Source organism: Macrotis lagotis, chromosome 5, assembly GCF_037893015.1.
Source record: "Macrotis lagotis isolate mMagLag1 chromosome 5, bilby.v1.9.chrom.fasta, whole genome shotgun sequence".
NCBI lineage: Eukaryota > Metazoa > Chordata > Mammalia > Peramelemorphia > Peramelidae > Macrotis > Macrotis lagotis.
Window position 1 is genome coordinate 173,529,636 of NC_133662.1, and position 22,675 is coordinate 173,552,310.

At 34.5% G+C, this 22,675-nt stretch overlaps 1 protein-coding gene across 1 annotated transcript in view; it reads left to right on the top strand.

Moving 5' to 3' along the window:
• Positions 1 to 22,675, top strand: part of ARID1B (AT-rich interaction domain 1B) — a 545,654-nt gene that overhangs the window by 425,244 nt on the left and 97,735 nt on the right. Inside the window, 1 exon segment of the mRNA XM_074190057.1 lies at positions 15,391 to 15,480. Within this exon segment, the coding sequence (XP_074046158.1) occupies positions 15,391 to 15,480 (90 nt within the window).

The window sequence follows — 22,675 nt, forward strand, 5'->3', positions numbered from 1 at the left end:
TAGGTGATAGGAAATGATAGTTCCTAGTCTAATTTGTCAAGGTTAGTGCTCATAACATGAAGAATGATTATTACAAATGAGTATCTTTTTTTTTCTTAAAGTCTATTTATAGACCTCGATTTTTTAAAATGTTTAGGCCTCCATTCTCTTATTACATGACTGAAAGCTTTTGTGGGAGAAAGATATAGGGATTTTAGTTGGTTCATATCTAAACATAATAATAATCTTAGCTGGTATTTATTGTGATTTATCTTTAGCAAAGTTCTATATATATAATCTTTCTTGATCCTCACAACACCCCTGGAAGATCAGTGCTTTTATTTTCTGTATTTTTACTGGTGAGGAAATTGAGTTTAAGTGACATAGCCAGTGTCACACAATTTCTAAGTTTTGGCAGGAGAATTTGAACTTAGTTCTTCCTAACCCTCCACCTACTGAATCACCTGGATTCCTCTCTTGAATCCATAGTGTATGTAAATGCCTCTGCTCACTCCCACCCTTCTCAAAGAAGCTCATTAGACTATGTCCCTTAAAGGAGATTTCTTGCCCACAAACAAAGGAGACAATCATCCTGCTCTTGCCAAACTACTTCTTCTCTACTGTGTATATATGTCTGGGAGCCAAATTTTAACAGAGACATTGATGAACTATTGCTCCCAGCAGAAAAACAACTCAAATTTGAGAGAAAGCCAAACTTTATCATGAGAAGTGACTTTGGTGATATTTAGAAGGAAACTTAATGCCTATCTTAAAGGGCTTTCCCAAGAAAGTATGAGATGAGGCTTATTTTGTTTAGTAAGGGAAATTAAAACAAGAAACAATGAGTAGAAGTCAGAATGAGGTAAATTTCCTGTCACTAAAAGGGAAACTGTCTTAAAGGAAAAGTTGTCAATATTATTGGAAATTTTCCACTAGAAACTAAACATTTATCAAAGATTTTCTAGGACAGCTTTCTGTATAGGGTATGAAATTGAACAAGATGACTCCTAAGGCTCATTTTAATTCAATTCAACCAGTCTACGCATTGCTTACTATATGTAGAGGAATATATTACTTGTTGGAGCAATATACTTTTGTGTTAGTTGTTGTTTAGCATAGAGATTTAATACAAATGGAAATTACTAAAAAAGCATATAAAAGAGATGTAAGCAGAGTGTTTTGTCAGGTCAGAGGGAAAAATGATTGTTAATTGTTAAAGGCATCAAGGAAGCCTTCATAATAATATAATTCATATTATGTACACCACAATAATATAACTCATTTAGTATGAAAGAGAATTCTGAGATTTACAAATCATCTTCTTCAGTAAATCATTTACTTCAGTAAATAGACCCAAGTATTATCCCAATTTTTCAAAGAAGCAGCTTGTCTATGGTCATACATGTAGGTTTCAAAGATAAGAGATGAGAACTTGATTACAAAGCTCCTTATTCAATCCCACTACACATTCTACCACCCAAAACTTCCCTTGGGATGATGGCATTTAAGTTTTTAAGTTAGCTTTAAAAGGATAGGTAGAATTTCATCAGGTTGAAATAAGAAGAAAAGACTATTCCATGGCTAAGGAATACCATGAGCCCAGAGGTATTTGTCCCATTTGTCTCCAGTGTGGAGGATAGGGAGAAAAGAGGTATGAGAAGGCTGGAAATATTGGTGCTGTCAGATTCTTGAGATTCTTAAATGCCACTCAGAATTTGGAATTTTTCTTACTAGGAAATAAAGAGCCAGCTATTGAAGACCTTTGAGCAGAGAAGTAGCATTTAACCTGTCAGTGGTATGAAAGATTCTTTGTGGTTTGGAGTGCAGATGCAGAGGAACATTGCTTCAGTGATGGCAATAGCCCATGCAAAGAGTAATGAAGACCTGAATCAGAGTGATAGTGATGGTTAAACTGACAAGATCTGGCAACTGCTTAAAGTGAGGGTGAAGGTAGAGTTAAAGATTACAAACAGCAAGGTTTTAAATAGGGGAGACAGTAATTGATAAAGTCATTGATAGAAATGATGAAATTGGAAAGAATAGGGTTTTTTTATTTTTTAGGGAAAGTCAGTGAGCTTGATTCTTGGAAATGTTGAGTTTTACTTTAAGGATTTTAATTCATTTCTATCTAAGGAAATCCTAGTCTGTGAATTTTAAAGAAAATCATTTAATTTGAGAGATGATTTCTATATGTAAATGTCTCTTGAATAACTTTGGTGGAATCTTAAATGTTATAACTTTGGATCACAGGACATATTTCACTTGAAAGTAAGAACGATAACTCTACCTGGAAACTTATTTTAGGGCATTTATCAAAATTTTCCTCATGGCTTTGCCGGGGGGTGAAAATCCTGCAACAGCTTGTTTTAAGGATGATGCATGCTGGTTATTGGCAAACTGAGCAGAAAATGTTAAAACACATACACATATACACACACCACCAAATGTGGTTCTATCCATGTTTTTATTCCATGGTATTACACAAACCGATTTAGCAATTCTGTAAAACAAGGATTCTGATAAGACTGCATTTCCATTTCCCTTCCTGACAAGTAAAATATTTACTGGTACTCTGCATATAAGAGTAATTTTTATATCATTTCCAACTTATGCTTTCCAACAATATGACTTTTCTTTGGAAGAGAAGAAATGGAAGCTCTAAATAGATTTAGTGGTTTAGTAATGAGGTCCAGAGCCTTTTACCTTTCTTTTTGGTTTGGGAATCAAAGCATCATCCATTGTTGCTATTTTCTTCAGTTAATTTTTCAGTCTTGTCTGACTGTTCATGATCCTACCTGGGGTTTTCTTGGTAAAAATACTGGAATCTTTTTCCATTTCTTTTTCCAACTCATTTTATAGATTAGGAAAGTGAGATATATGGGATTAAGTGACTTGCCCAGAATCACACAGCTAGTGTGTAGGGTTGCATTTGAACTCAGATCCATCTTCCTGACTCCAAGCTCTATACTTTATTGTGCCACCTAGTTTCCCTAGTTTATATTACTCTTTATAATAGTCCAAGCAGTGCTTCTAGAGTAGAGTTGCCCACATTTCTCAAAATACCCTTACACTGTAATGTCTCTTGGGCATTTTGTTGTTCTCATTTTACAGATTAAAAAAAGCTGCGGCTAAAAGAGAATCACTTTCTGAAGATTATATGACTAAGAAGTGTTAACATAGGATTTTAACTCAGGTCTTCCTTACTCCAAGTCCCCCACTCTAACCACTGTATTCTGTAACCACTTTAGACCAAAAAAAAGGAGTAAATTTGAAATGCCTGGAAAAGTAGATGGGACCTTTGGATGGCACACTGAGGAATTTTTCATTTCTCCTAGAGATATAAAGGAAACCACTGAATATTTTGGGGCATTCAGTAGGGAGGGGTCAGATCTCTTTAGTGAGCAAAGTAACCATGTCAAATTCAAATATTAACATATCCTTGGGGCTGCATATTGACTTAGAAAACTACACATTAACATTAGTTCTGTTGTATTATATTTTGAGAAACACTTCCTGATTATATTTTCATTCTTGGGAGTATAGGCTTAGCAGGAATTTGACACCTCTGCTTTAAATTACTTTAATAATAATAGCCCTGTGAGATAGATACTGCAGATTTCATTAATTCCCTTTTACAGATTAAAAAATGGAAGCCTAATGAAATTGTGACTTGTCCAAGATCAGTGTTAAGACATATCAGTGAGTGCCAGAGCTGGAACTGACATTTATTTTTCTTCTTAATTCTCTTATTTTATTTTCATTTCCACCTACTCTATCTCCTCCATAGAAATTAACATTTAGATTTTTTAGAATTTAACTTTTCAGGTGGTTTACTTAGGCTGCTTAATTCCTTTCTTTTTTTCCTACTTTTTGTAGATTAAATATCAATCAAACATAGAGATGCCCAATGTGACAGTTATATTGTTTTTCACCTTTTTCATGCTTGGTAATATTAACAGTGACTAACGGCTTTCATGTGGCAATCTGGCAGTGTGTGCCATCTTATCAGTTGGTTTTGCTGCTGCCTTTAGGGAAGGCAGTAAAGCTTTTCAGATACCTTCTTTGGTGTTTATTTTTATTCTTTGAGTTGAATGACCCATCTCTATGAACTTATGGTAAGGTTGAACTGTCAGTATATCTTGAGTTGGTGTAGCATGCCTCAAAATTGTAGTGGCTGTTGGCATTGAAGTGAATTTTTTGAATCTCTTCACTGAGAACTCAGAGGGCAAATGAAAACTATATTCCAAAAACTTCAACAAGTTCCCTTTAGAGAAAATCCACTTGCGTTATTAGAAATGGAGATGAAACAAAATATAACACCTGTTATGTCTGCCAATAGGCTGCATTATAGAGACTTACTCCATTTTTTAAACATAATGAGTAGTATTTGAGAGGAAAAACCAAATTTTTTTGCAAAGAGTTATGTTTATTTCTCTGTCCTCAAATAACTGTGAAGTGGAATTATGATATGTTGATTGATTACACCCGTTAAGTCTCTTAGTCATCAGTTTTATCCCCCTCTCTCTCTCTTCCCATACTTGCACCTTTGATTTCTCTTCCACAACAGGGTGATGTGGGTTGTCATTGACTAATGAAGAACAGAATTGATTTCGGCATGAGACAAACGGAATGCCGACACCAATCCCAAAATGCATTAATCTTTAATAATCCACATCTGCATGTTTATAAATGATATAACCAGGGTTTGTTAATGTTGATATTCCCCCTTCCAAACAGAAAGTGACATAGGAGTTTGTACTTGCAAACTACATTAAAGGCATACAGCTGAATGCTCAGAGTGTGACCTTGCTGAGGATACCAAAATTAATGAATCTTTTAAGTTGATTAAAAAATGTAATGTGTTGCAAGGGCTCCCAAAGCAATGATTGGGATTTACTGTTATTGGATAAGCTAGGTGATTTTCTAAAGAAGGCCATCTCACCCAATTATTCACTTAAACTTGTTTCCTTTCTTGTTTTCTTAATTCATAATTCACTTGGCTGGCTTTGGTCTCTTTCTGGTTTTGTTGGTTTGTTTTTAAGTCATTTTTTATGACTTTGTATAAGATTTCCTATTCATAATCCTTTAGATCAGATTATCTTCCAAACTAAAGTTTTCAACCTTTTTAGGTAAATAATAGTAATTTAAAGGGAAAAATGTCTTTATATGACCAAAAAGTTTATATAGAAAGTTGCCTTAGTTGAGGTGACTGTGATATCACAAATTAAATCTTTACACCCCTCCCATTTTCTACACTCCTCTCATTTTCCCTCTAAACGTGTCCCAAAACATGCCATTTTCCTTGTAGAATATAGCCATTTTTTATAATTTACCTATGATATGTAGCTATATTTTTAATTTCCTTGATGGAAGTACTGGTGCAGGCTTGAAGCCCTCCACACCCTCTAATCTTTTGTGATCTTTTTATTTCATTCCATATGTTCTTCAAATATCCACTAATTTAAAGTCCTGCTGGTTCTTTTAAGGTGTCTGTGTAGCACTTCAACTGTGAGTCAAATCTCTTTCATTTTTTTTCTGCATGACCAGCTTACCTCCTTTTCCAAGACATTCCTGACTTTGTTTTTTTTTTTTGTTTTTGTTTATTTTCCACAAGCTTAAGTTATTGTTTGAAATAGTTTGCAGTCATTTTCACCCTCCATGTGCTTCTCATTTCCCTTGGGGTAGCCTGGAGTTTTGATTTGTTTGAGATTCTGATGTTCTGTCACTGCCGTCAGTGATAGAGCATCACCAAGGGTATAACAGAGATGTTGCTTTAAATGAAATTCCCCAAATCCAAAAATTATATTGAATTGAAACCATCAAATCTGGCTCTCATCCCCAAATTTGGGACTCCATTTAAGTGAATAAAAACAAGCTCAGGTTAGTAATCTGATATGAAGCCATAGCTCACTAAGATATGGTTACTATTCCTGGAATTCTTACCAGTATAGTTTTTTGCTACACCTTTGCAATAGAATTAGAGTAATGTCTCGAACTTGTCAGAAAGAATATAATTAATAAGGAAAAACTAACTGGACTGATTACTTAAATAATTTTTCTTCCTTAGCCTGTTTTCATAATCTTTTACAATGGAGAGTGACTACAGTTCTACATTTTTTTTTAAACAATAGCTTATTTGAAGCAGTTTGATCAAGAGACCTTGAATTAACATACACATAAAACCTTTGAGTTGGAGTTAAAATTCAAGCCAGTAACAGATCCAATTTTACTTCTCCTACTGAGTAATCTAAAGTTTCTAGACCAAAATCATTTCCCCATCTCATTGGAGTTCTTTGGGTAATTCTTCTTAGCCTTTGTATTGAGGCTACCAACACAAAAGTATTTAAAGTCCTTTTGCTATGGGTTGTGGAGTGGAAAGAAAATAGCAAATGGCAAAGCACCCCTGAGTCATGCCTGTTTTTTAACCAAACTTAAAAGATAAAACCTGTTGGGATCCCATCCCATTGACAGACTTGTTTTGAAAACCTCCTGATCCACTCTGGTACATAAATGAGAAATTTTAAGTAAACAATGAAGAAGGTGGGGAGGAATAAGAAAAGCTTGCTTTTTTTAAGTGCTACACCCTCCACTTCCCAAATTCGGTAGTTTAAAAGATTCTTAGATGATAAATTGAAAAAAATGTGTGACTCAACTGCAAGGAAATATGATTATTTTAGCAGTTAGCTGACCCACTGGATAGAATGCTAGACTTCGAGTCATGGATGCTATGACACTTACTAGCTTTGTGAGACATTGGGAAAATCATTTAACCTTGGTTCTTTCTGTCTCTTATCTGTTAAATGGAGATAAATCAAATGAGATAACATTTATAATCCTTTGCAACATTAAAGGTGCTATAAAATGCTCAGCTATTATTATTATTAGAATAACTAGAATATTAGAATATTATTAGAATAACTAGAATATTAGAATAACTGCTACCACTACCATTACTAATACTAATTACTACATGTTCTACTTCTACCACCACAACTACTGCTATTTTTCCTACTGTTACTTCTTCATTACTACTACTATCACTACCATCATCACCACTACTATTATCATTATTATCATCACCACCATGACTAGCATTACTATTCTAATAGTATCACCACTAACATTACTATGTCTATACTTATTACTACTGCTGCTGCTACTATGACTATCTCTACTACTCCTACCTCTCTTCCTTCCCTTCCTCCTCTTCTCCGCCCCCCCCCCCCACTACCAACTCTTTTATCTAGTTCTTTCCTTTCAGGGTATCTCATAGAACCTTCTTTGTACTTAATAATCTTCCTTTTTACTATTTTAGAATATTTACCATCTTCAAAACTATAAAACAGCTTATTTGGAAGGGCATCTTCTGTCTTATTCTGATTCTTTATACCCTAAGTGGAACTAATAAAGTATTAAGACAATTCTTCATGCTGTCTAAAATTTGATATATACAGATTACTTTAGTTCTGACCAATGTACAGAGAATGTCCTATATAAATATTATGGTTAAAGTCAGAAACTTCTCTAATGTAACTGAGTAACTTTAACTTCAGTAGAGGCTAACTTTAGTTACATAGTGTTCATTTTAGCAAAATAACTGAAATCGGCAGGAGCTAGATGAAATTGAATTTGTCTTTTTAAGTACATGTTGGACATTAGCCAACCATTATAGTTCAGATATAAATATATATCTGTATTTATATCTATACGTGTAAATGTATGTATATGTCTATATTAATGTGCTCATACACTTGTAATATTTATATGTGTGTTTGTGTGCATATTTGCATATATATTTATGCATTTATATTATTTAGGTCAAAAAATGATCTCTAGAGATCATGGTTAAACTCATTTGTTTTATGGTTGCTGAGATTGAGGCCCAGAGAGATGTAAAAGCTCTTGCCAAGGTCACAACGATAATAAATACCTAAAAGAGTCAAAATTTAGACCCATTTCTTCCAGTTCTTTATTCTTTCTGTCATGCTCCTTCATATCTTGTTCATTTGGAAACAACTTAAAAACATAGACTTGCTTCCATTAATGAGTCAGTTGTCTTTCAAAAGTTAGTTCCCAGAGGATAGAAATAGCAGAGAAGACAATCAGGATGAATCTCAGGTCATGATTCCCTTTTTTGATGTCCCTTATTTGGATGCTGCATTGTTTTGAATGATCAGTGGTTAATGTCAAGATTACATTTAACTTTGGCTTAACCAACATTAATTTTTTCATTCTCGTAGGTTTGAGTCATTTCTTTTCTCAGTAGATGAAGACTCTAACCAACCTTTGAAAAGCTTTTACTGAGACACCACCTCTTCTTTTTTCACCTCCACAGACACTGCTACACAGACAAACTGATCAAAGTTTTCCCCATAACCAAGCCATCAGTCATCAAAAAGAGATTGGCTTATAGATTATTTTTTTAAAAAAAGAATTTCTATAGAGCTATTGTAGTTACAAAAAAAAAGTATATTGTGTGAGTTCCTTTACAAAGCAATTTAATCTGAACAGATATGTTTATCTACTGTTTTCAGAAAGAGAATAAAATGAACAGTTACTTACACAGATTGATATACTATGGAAATTTCAATCAAAACTTTGTGACTCATTTCCAGTCTTCCAGCTTTGGCTTACAGTATACTCCTGGCTATCATTTAAACTTTACATAATCGCAGATTTTGAGTTGAGAGTTTTCAATACCAAATGACTATGCAGGAGCAGCTTTGGTTTCTTGGAAAAGTAGAACAATTTATGTAAGGCTGAATTAGAATTGTTGAGAGAAAATCTCCAGACTTAAAAGTCTAAAGTGGATAATATATTAATCACATAATATATTTCATGTTATGATTTGAATTATTATCCAATGTTTTTTAAAAGTATGTTAAAAAAAATCTAGATATAGGCCAGCTGTATACTCCACTCAGATAATATATTTACCTATCTATCCATGAAATAATATCTCAAACCTAATCTCTGAAATTTTTTTTGATTTCTTTTTTAAAGAATGATTCCTAGTTCTTTTGATATCATCCTTGATTTTCTTCATAGAATTATATTGTGTTAAAACACAGAAATGTCTGACAGAAGGTGGAGACAAGTGAAACTTTTATTAAAGAAAAAAAAGGCAGTAACTTGGCTTTGAAAGGGCCTGTCTCTATCAGTCAGTATAGAACAGCGATCAAGTGGGAAAAAAGGGAGCAGGCAGGCGCCTCATCTAATCTTTCTCCTGGGGGCCCAGGTGGACAAATTGGCAACCCTGTTCACAGCATTTTTTTCCTCTCCCCTTTGTACCATAAGAACTGCTAATCGGATCCATGCTGCTGCAACTGTGGTTAGTTATTAACAGAATAAAAGCAGATTTCTTCAAAAGAACGGGTGGGGGAAACGACTATACAAAATTGCAAGGTTGTTAGAATCTTAAATGCACAGCAGTCGATTTTTTCCCCCTTATTCTGAATTATACGATGAATACAAGTCTTTCATCTGTCACTGTACCCATTTCTTCACAAGGCAGCCAAATATTAAGCTTCTCAAACAAAAAAAAAATCTTAGAGCAGAAATATTGGGGAGAAGAAGAATGGGTAAGAGAGAAGAATAAATTAGGTTTTGTTTTAATTAATTTGTCCTGGTGAGAGAAATATAAACTGCCTGATCTCTTTAGTTCCCACTACTTCTGTCTTTTACCTAAACTTAAAACAAGTATTAGAAACAATTTTACTGGTAGCCACCCATTGTTGAATATAGTAGTATCATATTTATATGGCTTTTTTTTTATGAGAATACTAGTTTTGGCTGATCAGAACCTTTTAAGCTCTGAAGGGTTTTTAGGAAACAAGTTCTGTTTTCTCTTCTGTAATTTAACTTGTAGCAAACTTGTTTAGACTTTTAAAATTCATATGTATCAATTTGTCAGCAGGAAATAGTGTTATGATCTTCATAGTGATCATAGGAATATTCACTGGCCAAACTCTTGAACTTTGTGAAAAAGGAGAGCAATATGTGTTTAAAATAAGGAGTAAGGAAACAAAGGACAAATTCTTACTCCTCCTTATAGATTTGGGCCTTCGTGAAGCCTTGGAGTTTCTGGATTGTCATTATCTCCATTTGTTTTTTATCATCAATATTGATGTGTAAAGAATAAATAATACTTGTTTTTTGGCCCTCTGAGTCTGTGGGGAAATTCTTATATAGGGCATATGCCAATTGTCTTTATTTTTCTTCTTGACAACTGAATGGTGTGGAGAAGATGGATTTCCAAGTCAAATCCAGAGGACTATGCCACTGGTTTTGAGCATACTCCCCATCCCCCCAGAGACTGAGAACTCTCTAAATTCATAATCACATCTATAGGAGGGAAGAAAGAGAATGTCAGCCTCCAAATTTATGGAAGTTTAAGGAAGTTAGAGTAACACCAGTTTTACTACCATTTGCTATAAAAAAGACTAATAAAATTATTTTCTATATACTACAATGTACAGATAGAGGCAGCCTTAGGATTTGCTATTCTTCAGACATTTTAAGGATTCTCTCCAAAGTCCTAGCAAGACAAAGATCTGGCTCATTTTTGTGTCTCATAGAACCTTACACATATATAGTTATTGAATAGAACCAGATTAGCACTTGTCCTTCCCACAGCCTAGACTCATGTTTTCATGCAGTAAATTTTGCCCTATCTAATTCAAACCAAGGTTAGTTTTCAGATTTTTGTATTGAAATTAGAAGTATTAAAATTGGACCTTTACTATATGTAGCTTGTCAAAATCACTAATCAAGGAGCCACCAGGGAGCATTGGAACAGAAGTAATTGTGCTTAAGTTGAAGAGAGGATTAAGACTTAGCTAGGATGTTCTTTTCCCTGTCCCAGGTGCTGATGAACCTCTGCTAGAAAAAGGAGAATACAATTTTAATTCTCCTTATTAAGAGTTCTGAATTTCTGGACTTGCTTGTTCTATTGCAGTCAAAATTTGGTAATGGGAATGTTCATTGATCATGGGGCAACAATATTTCCCTTCAGGACTTAATTAAGGACTTTTTTAAGACAAAGTCTTAAGTCGTGGAATGAATCTGTCCTCCAAATTTCAAAGGTGGCTGTCAAACTGTGATTTAAATAAAACAAAAAATGACAATAAGATGGTACATTAGAACAGCAATTTTCCTTCTTTTTATGAATTTTAAAAGAAAGAAGGGAGGGGATAAAGTTACCAGTAGTTATTCTTTAATGTATTTTTTTAATGTTTGAGCAGGTGTATGTAAATCACAAACCTGGTAGACAAAGGAGAATAGGAAAAAAAGCAGTTTATATTACAAAGATAGTTACTAGTTAAGTCATAGAATTATACAGACATAAGTACTTAATACATAAGACATCTTAAATGTAAGCATTTTTTGAAGGGCAGGTAAAGAAATAGTACTTTCTATATCAAGGTTTGCGTTCTTACATGTATTTTTATTTTTTCAGGGATTTATTTTCATTTTTTGCAAATACAAATCACTACTAGAACTTTTCTTTACTAGCAGCATTACCAAGCTACACTGGTTATAGATGATTATAACTTAAAGTATTACAGCTTACTGTTCTAATCTGATTTCTCAGAGTAATCATTCAACAAGTATTAATTATCTACTATGTATTATCCTCATGGTTGAGATTGCCAAATGATAAAATGGTACAGCTTGTGCTCAAAAGGAATCTAGATTCTAGTTGAGTGTTTTTAAAATAATTTTTCCCCATTAATTTTTTATTATCTAAAGAAGAATGAAACCCCCATGTGCCTCAGTTCTCCCATCATGAGTAATGCAGTAAATTATTTCTCTGAATGACTAGTAGTTACTCAGATGCTTTGGCAATTATAAATGTCACAAAGTTATATGATAATTAGACTGTCTTCTGTCCCCCTGCCAATTTTGGCTTTATTCTGTCGTATCTAAAAAATCCAAATTCCATGCCCTTCAAATGAGCTTATTTCTTGAAAGTTCTTTGCATAGAGTGAAAAATATGAACTTAAAAACACCATCTAATAAACGCTGAGATTCTAAATGAATAGAAGATTGTGAGTCAGCTCAGAGTCCTTCCTGAATTTTCACTCATTATTTTGCACCAAATATTTTGTAGAATGTGATATATTTTGAAAAGTCATTGGGGGACAGCAAGGTGGCGCAGTGAATAGAGCACCAGTCCTGGAGTCAGGAGGACCTGAGTTCAAACCTGCCCTCAGACACTTAATTATTATCTTGCTAAGTGATCTTGGGCAAATCACTTAACCCCATTGCCTTGCCAAAAAAAAATAGTCATTGGGGGGAAAAAAAGTTCTCATAGCTAAAGTGTCCAGATTAATGAGGGACTTGGGGTGCTGTCTTCATACTTCAGTTTTAACTCATAGCATTGTTTTCAGTCTTGTATTTTACACCGATGTACTCACATCTCCACAGATGTAGGTGAGTAAAATGTGGGGCTCCCTTGCAAAGCTAGCTTTTAATTTTATAGCTCCATCATATAGGTATTTTTTGTTTGGTTGATTTTGTGTTATTTTCTGTGCATTTCAATATTCTCCTTAGTGGAATCACCAAACTTTGTTTGAAAGATTTTACTTGGGACTAATAAGTATCATTATAAAAATATTTTTGATTTTAGGTGCTCATTTCATTTAATTCAAAGAGGGTCCAAGTTCTCATTTATTTGGGCCAGAGAAATAAATCCTTTTAATTCCATAATTCCATTCTTTATCCACAACATGCTTTTAAATTCATCTTTTGCTAGGGCTGTGCCTGCACATGTGCTCGTGAGGATAAGGTTCTCACACAGCCAGAGACACTACTATGGGTGGGGAGGGGGTGGGGTGGGTTGCAAAGTGTGGGTTAAAAACTATGGGTTAATGCATGCATGTTTGCCATGAAAATGTCTCCTGTCTGCTTTGGAAGAAATCTCAAAGGAATTAACTGCTGTGTTAAAGCAGTACCTGTCTTAGAAGCTTGGCTGGACAACCAGTGGTGTCCCCGCCTGTAATAGTGATTTACAAATTCATGGATAGGTTTCCTTAAAGCCGTTTTTATTTTCATTTCAAATATTCTATCCAAGAGCAGTGCCTCAGGCATACACAGTGAAAGTAGTAGTGTCCTGTGTTAACATAGAATTTCTGTTTGTTTATGGTCTTGAGTCACTGAATTCTGTCTGTCATACAGAAGTGTTCATTATAATGTAAGCACTCACTGTCTTCTTGCAGCTGATTCCTGAGTAACTTTTTAAAAAGAGAGAAAGAGAAGGCAGTATTTGATGGTAATATGCATCAGAGTTTCTAAACAGACTGTAGATCCCCAAGGCCTAGGGATATTCCATAATAGCAGCTTACTTTCTCACCAGTTGACTATGGTAAGGTGGATAATCAAACTTGAAAACTGTCTTTTTATTTCAAAGAAAAAAAAATCCATCCTATAAAATGAATTCTATTTCTTGGTGTTTTTTTTTATTCCAGATTATAAGCCCTTTTTGTTTTATATTTAATAAGTGGTCAATTCAACTGGACTTGCAAAGGGACTTCCATGGCTAAACATATCTTGTGCTTTTTGCCCCACTATTTATTTCATCCATGTAAAGTTTTGTTCCAATGCTAGAGCATCCCCTGTTGATTTCACAGAGCAACCGTCCTCAGGGGCTACCAATTCAACTGTTCGGTTTTCACCTCATCTCGGAGAAAGAGTGGCAGTTGAACCCCAGGAACACTCAGAAACCTCTTTGGTATATTTTAAATACTTATTTGAAGTAAGAAGAAGAATCAGAATACAATTTGAGAATGATTTCAGTGTAAAAATGTTTTGTTTTGTTTTGTTTTTTCATATCTGTTTATTTCTGTTAACCTTAAACTGAAAATGGTTCTTCAGCCACTCTGGCTGTCACAGACTTTACGCTGCATCAGAATTATCTATGAATGTCAGTCCTGGGGGACATCTGGGATTTGTTCTCCTTCCTTCTCAGCACTCTTGCACATTGATTGCATGGCATGACAGAGTTGCCATCTTGTAGAAACCCAGGAGAGTTTCTTTTTTTAACTGTAAAAAACCAAGCTCTTTTTCAAAGGTTAGGACATGATCCTTTGCCCAGGTCAATTGGTGATATTCCTCAGTACATTAACATCTGTCTTTATTAAATCCTGATCCTTTAAAATTATGTAGGTAATTAATGAATACTTGGCCCTTAGGTGGCCAGTGGTGATGGGCATCTACTAGTCAAACCAGATGATAGAACTGAGCTCCCCCCCCCTTTTTTTATACTAACTTGCTTTATTGAATAGAGGATATAAAATAAGATAGTATTTTGTGTTTTTCCCACCAGTGCAGCAGCAGACCAGATACCTTTATGTAATGTCTGATTTATTCCTAATGTTCCATAATATTTGTTAGCATTTCATTTAAGATATGGACCTCCTATTGCCAGAAAGTGGGTTAGAATAGACTTATAAACCCTCAAAAGATTCTCTTAGATTTCTAAATATAACCCTTGCCTGCTATGCAGCCTACTTTCTATAGTTACTTTGCTACATTTTGCTTTGGGTCCATTAATTGTAAGGAATTGTTTTTTTTAATTTATATTCCAAATTCTAATAAAATGTATATCATGAAATAACTTTTATTCCCCAAATGTTGATGGAGTACCACCAAATGATTAAGACTTTTTGCTGTATGGTAAGGAAAATACAAAGAAGCATATATGATCCTTACTAGTCTACAGTAGAAAATAGACAAGGAGACAAAATTAATACATCTTAAATGATTATAGTATTCCAAATTGAGTGGATTAAAAGGAAAACTCAAATCAAAGTAGTGGGAGGGGGGAGGAAATCAACCCCAACACCCCCCCCCCCACAATAACTGTGAAGCTTTTCACAAGTTTTCCCTGATGATTACGTTATGCCCATTGATTGAAATATTCCTTAAATCTGTTGATAATAGTAATTTCTGTATTGACTGAATATTACCAATGAAAAATTCTTGGCAGCCCTCCATGCCTGCCTGGTTGGAGGCCTGTTTAAACTCAGCTAGATGGGTCCTATTGTATTGTTCGGCAGACTTGGATTTCGTTATACCTTCTCGCAGAAATGTGTGTCGGGAGATTCACAGCTATAAATTGGATCATGTCAGTGAGGTTGGGAATTCACTCAATAAGAAATTGAACATTTCAGCCTGCCTGTTGCTTAATAATGTTTATGCATGCTTCCTCTTCAATTTAAAAGGAAAAAGAAAAATGCCGTAGATCAAACCTGTTGAGCTAGGGTGGTGGGTGGGATCCTGTCTATAAGAATGAATCTTTAAATCACCAAGGTTTAAAAAAAAATTGAACTATGTTGGTTTTACATAATTACAACATTAATGCAAAGGGTTCCCCCCACCCCACCCCACTTTCCTTCCTGTGTTTTACAGGCAGTCAGATGCCACCTCAGCCTCCTGGTAGCCAATCAGAATCCAGTTCCCATCCAGCCTTGAGCCAGTCACCAATGCCACAGGAACGAGGTTGGTCTTCAATTTGTACCATACATGCCTTTTGTGTTTCAAGTATTCAAGCTTTATTTGAATTTTCTTAGCTGTCTGACTCTCTGTTTTAAAAAAGAACAGTGGTAACTTCCTCCCCCCCACCTTTTCCCAGTTGGTTATGTAATAGGAGTTTTACATAAAGTGGTTTAGATATGGGTACTAATGAAATAAAATGTTTTAAATTATAGGATGCAATTCTTGGCATTCAGATGTGTACCTTCTTTGCAAAATTATGAATTAATTGTTTTACAGATTAGCAAATGAAGTCCAAACAAATTTTAAGGTCATATGACTAATTAGAAATAAATCTATGATTATCACTCACATGTCCAGACTTCAAAAATTATTTTTGAAACAGAATACCTTTCTGAGAGCCCTGGCCAGCCAGCACCTGGAAGGCTAGCCTCTTTTTCCTGGTGCAGTGCCATATTTGGTTCTGCCCTGGTCAAGGCCTTTGTTCTTGCATCTTTTTCTTTCTTCCCCAAAATATTAAAGTTGATATTGTCAGAGAGGATAAAGAGTTGATTTTAGTGCAAACCAAGGTAGAGCAAGGTCAGCATCACAGTAAGCTATCTGTATAACTATAATTATTCCTTCTACACTTACCTTTCTGACATTTGGGATGGTCCAGCACCCCTCTTCTAAAAATTTAATGATATCTATAGATATAGATATAGATATAGATATATAGATATACATAGATATATTGCAATTTATCATTTAAAATATTAAAATTGCATTTGTTTTTAAAAAATAAATGAACAAATCGAAACTTTTAGAATAGATCTTAAATATTTTTAATTTTTTATTGAAAAGAGAATTAAAGAAGTGCTTAAGTTTTCATAAAAAAAACTTTAAAGTGAATTAGTAATGTTGTGACCAATAATCCACTGTTCTAGTTTGAGGATACTGTTATGACTTCATGATCAGTGCATATTTTTGCATTCTTTTTTCTGATTTTTTTTTGGGGGGGGAGAAGTGACCAAGATCTCTAAATTTCCTGTCTTTGTCTACATTGAGCAATGTCTAGATTACTTTATTCTACTTATTCTTGCCATGTGACTTTGGTTCCATGAAGGTGGTATAAAAGGTAATGAAGAGCAAGTTGAAGTAAAATCAAAGAATCTAACCCTTTCAGCTGTTATATCTCTCCCCATACAGCAGTAGTATCTCCCCATACTAAGCAGTCAAGGGAGGGCCCTCAAGGAAAATCTGATGGTATTACCATGGTCTTCCATTTAGGGTAAGAATCCCTTCTAAATTGTTTTACTTGAGAACCTTTCTTTACTTACACAATAGGAGTGAGAAACCTCTGGCCCTTTGGCCATATTGGTCTGGAATTGCTGAGGCAACCTGGAGGTTGGGGGGGACAGAGGGGCTCAAATTTCAATAAAATTAGGTTCTTTAGGTAAAAATTGATTAACTGTTTGACCAAATATGTCCCAGGAATGATGTTATAAATATTCAAACGACCCTTGGGAGAAAAAAGGTTCCCCACCCCTGCTTTAAGAGAGGGAAAAAGAAGGATTGAAGGAAGAGAGGGAAAGAGGAAAAATTCCAAATAGCTAGGGTTTTTTTTCCTATTTTTTTATTCAAGTCACAACCTCTCAGTGTCTCAGTTTCCTCAGTCTTAAAATAGGTGAATTCTAAAGTTCTTTTCAAATCTAAGTCTGTTATAATGAGATTAAAATTTCTATAGTGCTTTAAAGGTTTGGAAAGAGTGTTTGTGTGTGTGTGTGTTTGTGTGTGTGTGTGTGATCTAATTTGATCCTCACAATCATCCTCACAAAACCATTTTACAGATGACAAACTTGAGGCAAACTGGTTTTGTGACCTGACCAAAACCACACAGCTAGTTAGGCAAAATTCAATGTCACGTCTTTCTGATTTAAAGCCCTATACTCTAAACTTCCCTGTTTAACTGCCTTTAGGATCCTCTCCTCCTTATAGTTATGTGTTGGGTTTTTTTTTACAAGCTTTTTACTACAAAAATTTAAGTTTGGGCTTGTCTCTTAAATCTTCATTTCCACAACCTCCAAATGCTATGTGTGACATTTATTGTATTTGTAAATGAATAGTTGAAGCATAATACATAAACTTTCAGTTATGGGGATAGCTAACAGTTTCCATTCATGCTAGGCTATAGCCAGACGTACACTCCACAGAACTGAGAAACTTTACATTATAAGAAAAAACCTTTTTTTATCAATTGATTCTCAGCTTTCTTCAACTTGTATTTAGCCAAAGTTTGGAGGAGTGTGTGGTTTGGGTAATTCCAGGGGGACCTGTGCTTATTATTTGCTAATTTAAAAAACAAAATAAATAACAAAAATTAACCCAAACATAACATTCATGCTGTTGAAGACACTTGATCTTCAATCATCTGTTAATCATTTAAAGGTTTAGATCAGAGATAAAATTAATCTCTCATTTATTCATTCATACATGCATTCCATAAATTCTTATTGAATACCAACTATGTGCTAAGCTACTCAAAGAAAACACATAAAAATTGAACCTCTTGTATTGAAATGTGATTTAACCCATTGTGCTTCTGTAATTCACATTTCTTCCCTTTACTTGGAGAAATTGAGACATTTCCTTCTAATACATTGTTATATGGGATCCCCGCCCCGCCCACCCAAGAGTCCACATCTCTAAAAATTCATTGTCAAAAATCCTGCAACTTGATTGACAACTTAGGATCAAAGGTATTATGATGCTGAATGTTAAAGTAAGCAGTTTGGAAAATAATGTTTACACATTGAAGTATTTTATTGCATTTTATTCTTCATTCCTTGACTATTCAGCACCCTGATGGGATTTCTCATGTTTGTCAGCCTAAGGCTATCCACCCCCTGCTCAGGAATATTATGTTTAGAATTTTACAAAAAATATCTCAATAGATGGGCTTCTGGGTGAATCTGCAATTGGATGTGTTTCTATTGGTGAAGGTATGTGTGCTAGTGAACATTAATGATGAAGGACAGAATAGCTTGCATTATGATCTATTTTCACTAGCCATTATATATTTGCATTTGTTTTCATATAAAATTGAATTCCTTATTTTTTTAATTATATTATTCCATCTTCAAAAATGAGAAATGGGGGGAGGTGATTCTGTCTAAATTACTTGAATCTTCAGATATTGTTACACAGTTGGGAAATTTTTTTTACCATCTTCCATGTCATTAGATTAGCATTTTCCCCCATAAACTTGGGAAGACTCTATTATAACTATAACATACTATAAACTAAATTATAAAGATAGTTTACTTATCATTCACACACAATTACTGCCAGGAGTAAAATTAGGAAAAACTAAAAAGATATTTCCTAACCAATTTATCTTTTGTTAAAAAGAGAGAGAAAATTCCTTTTTTATAAAGGTAGGTAAAAAAGCCAAAATGCAGGTTTATTGACATTAAAATGTTTTTTGTTTAATTCCTCTCAAATGTTAGTTTAAATGAGAGCAATTAATGATCTTATATTTGACCACTATTTAGGGAAAACACTTGAAGAAGGTCTATTTATTAGGGCAAATGTATAGGGGTCAGAATTAATTTTTTTGAAAACCCACTAATTGTTTTCCCCTTTTAATTTTCACAGTGATATGTAGTTAAATATTCATGATAATGCTGATGGTATGCTAAAGGTCTGAAACAGATCAGGAGTCTCAAAATCAACACAGGTTATTTAACCCTTTTCATCTAATGTACCATCAGGGACTTGCTCAGTGAATTCCCATAGTACTGGAATAATTAGAAGATAGTAATGAGGATTTAATTAGTCCTTGAGATATGCTGAAATAGGACCACTGAGAACTTTTCCATTTGGACATGGATTGCACGTAGAATTGATGCCATTGCAATTCTATGATGTACTGCAAAATGTATTCAGTTGCTGGAGGCAGTACTGGGGCACCGTTCTTTTCCTGTCAGATCTACGTGGAAAGAACCCAGGATGAGATCTTCCAAGATGCCTGAACAGCAGCCAACCCACTCCTCAGCTGAGCCCTCCTTTCACCAGCTGGCCCCCACCTCTTTAACTCTTTTCCTTCTCCTGTTTTTATAGAAAGCATAATTGTCATCAAATTATACAGGAAAGTTTTGGATTTGTTTTTTTCCCTTATATCTGATTAGAGAAAAGTCACATCCTACGTAGACCTCTATGTAGACCAAATGAGGTGATGTATATGACAATACTATTTTGTTGAGTCATTTGTCAGTTGTGTACTACTCTTCAGGACCCCATTTAGGGTTTTCTTGGCAAAGATACTAGAGTTGTTTGGCTTTTTCTTTTCTGGCTCATTTTACACATGAGGAAAATGAGGCAAAAAAGGGTAAAGTGACTTCCCATAGGTCACACAGCTAGTAAGTGTCTGAGGTCAAATTTGAACTAAGGAAGATGAATCTGCCCTCTATCCTCTGTACTACTTAGCTTCCCATGTGAGTGTAATATCACATACTAATTTAATTGAAAGAAAATACATAAAATGAATTGTATAAGGTTTTGTTGTTCTGTGTTGTTTTTCTTAAGCTGGATTTTATATGAGACATTTGACTATCAACAGTATCACAGAAATCTAGCCTGAGTCTTCACAGAGTGAAACTGGCTATATTGTAGTAAATATAAATGTCATTTTGGCAGTAGAAATGTTAAAGAGTATAACAATGCAGTATGTTAAAGCATTTTAGATATTTCCTTTGTATGCCATTAAAGGAAGGGGAAAAAAACCACTCAAAATAATTTGAAAGCTGTGATTTCATTCTTATTAGCTTGCTTGTAATTTGGCACTGTGGAATATTTAGTTTCCAAGTTTCTTTATCTCACATGCTTCTGCATTGTAATGGCCATATTCTTTCTTTGCTATTGGTCAAGCAGTCCTTAGCTTGCTTCTTGAAATCTGATTGAAATTCCTTCCAAAAATGTTTAATTGTATTCCCCTTTTTAATAACTCCTCTTATCCTTAAGTCTTTTTTTTTTTTCAATTAAGGATACAAAAAGAGAAATACTGTAACTAGAGCACCAGCCTTTGTCTAGCTCCCTGGATTTGACTCTGGAGTTAGATACTGTGTATCTCTGGTCAAATCACTTAATCTCTCAGCCTTGGTCTCTCTATAAGGCAAAATGGGGAAATATATGGTAATGATATATATGTGGCTGTATGTGTAATGATAATATCTATAGTACTTTGTTCAGAGGATTGCTGTTAACAGTCATGTCGTATAATGTGTATAAAGGACTTTTCCAATGTTCAAACTATATAAAAATCAATTAATACTATTATAACAGAAATGACTATTTTCCCCAAGACTAAAGAAAAAAGAATTCACTTTGTTTCACACTTCGGTGATTTTTATTGCATTCAAATTTAAAGCAGCCATTAAATTTCTTGAGTTTGGTGTATCAACTATACCCCTTAGGTTGAGTCATTTTTAGTTGCTTGATGCCAATCAGTGGTAAAGTCTGTCTGTCTGTCTGTCTGTCTCTGTCTCTGTCTCTCTCTGTCTCTCTCTTTCTCTCTCTCTCTCTCTCTCTCTCTCTCTCAAACAGCTGCCAAGATCATGAATTGTACCAGGTTCAAGCCAGTTTCTGACCTCGATCTTTCCCAGACATAGTTTTCCAACAAGTTATATATCTGATTAGTACAATTCAAATGCCATTGTTTGAAAAAGGTTGGGCAACTCCCAAATCTGCTGCCTGTGAACCTATTATGTAAGCAGAAGAGAAACTACAACAGTTCAGGAGGAAAGAAAGGGTGCTGAGTATAAGGCGATCAGGAAATACTATTATACAGGGTAGCCCCTGAATTCAACCTTAAAGGAAGCAAAGGATTCTGAGAGGGATAGGGAAGAATGAAATGAATTCCAGGCCTGGAACAGCTTGTGCAAAGGCAAGAAAAGCGGAGATTGAATTTCAAGTTTGAGACATGAGTTGGCCAGTTTGCCTGGAATGCAGTGTACATGAAGGGAGATACTGTGAAATGTCCTGGAAAATAGACCCAGGTCACATTGGGATGGAATTTTTCTTGTCTTTTTAAGTAAAAAAACAACAAATTATACTTTCTCTCCAAAAGAGAAGGGAGCCACTGAAGATTTTTAGCTGGAGAGTAACACAGTTAGACTTGTGCTTGAGGAAAAACTATTCTTGTGACTGTGTAAAGGAAGGATTAGAGGGGGAAGGACAATTAGCAGAGTTTCCGATACTGGCTTCATTATGATGTATATATAAAAAAATGAACAATAACAATGTTTTTCCCCAGCCACCTATTAGCTTTACTGTTTGTTTGAACATGTAATAATACCTTGAAAAGGACCTATGCTCTCTGACTTTCATGTGTTAAATAAGGATTAGAGGGTTGGAGTTCTTTGCAGAGCTTAAAGCATTATTTAAATATTAGCTATTCCTATTGTTATTATTAGTTAATATTATTGAGATAATACTTTAATGAATGAATTATTTAATGTTTCATAACTTCCCTATTAAGCAGTCAGGTAGCACAGTGGATAGAGCACCAGGCCAGAAAAATTCATTTTCATCAATTCAAATGTGTCCTCAGACTTTCTATTTGACTAACACTTACTGTTTGACCCCCCCAGAAAGCTACTGATTGTCTTAAAAAAAATCACCAAACAAAAACAATAAGAAAAGGTGGGACTTGGTGGACCTGAAGGCATTTTTAATCTATATCTTTACTAACTTCTAATTAAAATTTAGCATTTCCTTCATTTATGATTTTTTATGATTTTGCTAAATTGTCAGAAGAGGACCACGATGTACAGAAAGAATAAAGAAGAGGAATGATAACATGAATTACAATGTGTTTTTAAAAAGATATCGCAAGTCATTGCTTTTTGTTCAACAGTCATTTGAACCAAGGGTTAACAGAGTGTTGCTAAGTAAAGCTTGCTTTAATGAGTATATTAGACTCATTTGTAATCAGCACTTTATTTTAATGGAAATGCTTGACTGGTGACTTTTTTTTAAAATGTAGATTATTAAATATCCCCCTACAATCTTTTGCTTCACAAATATTTCATCAGCAGTACAAGGGGTTAACTTTAGTCCAGCCTTATCCAATTATCACCTTTTCCAAATTAATTGTATCCAGAGTAATGCAGTCTTACAGTACTTCAAACAATCTGTTTCTAATTTTTCTTTCTTATGAATT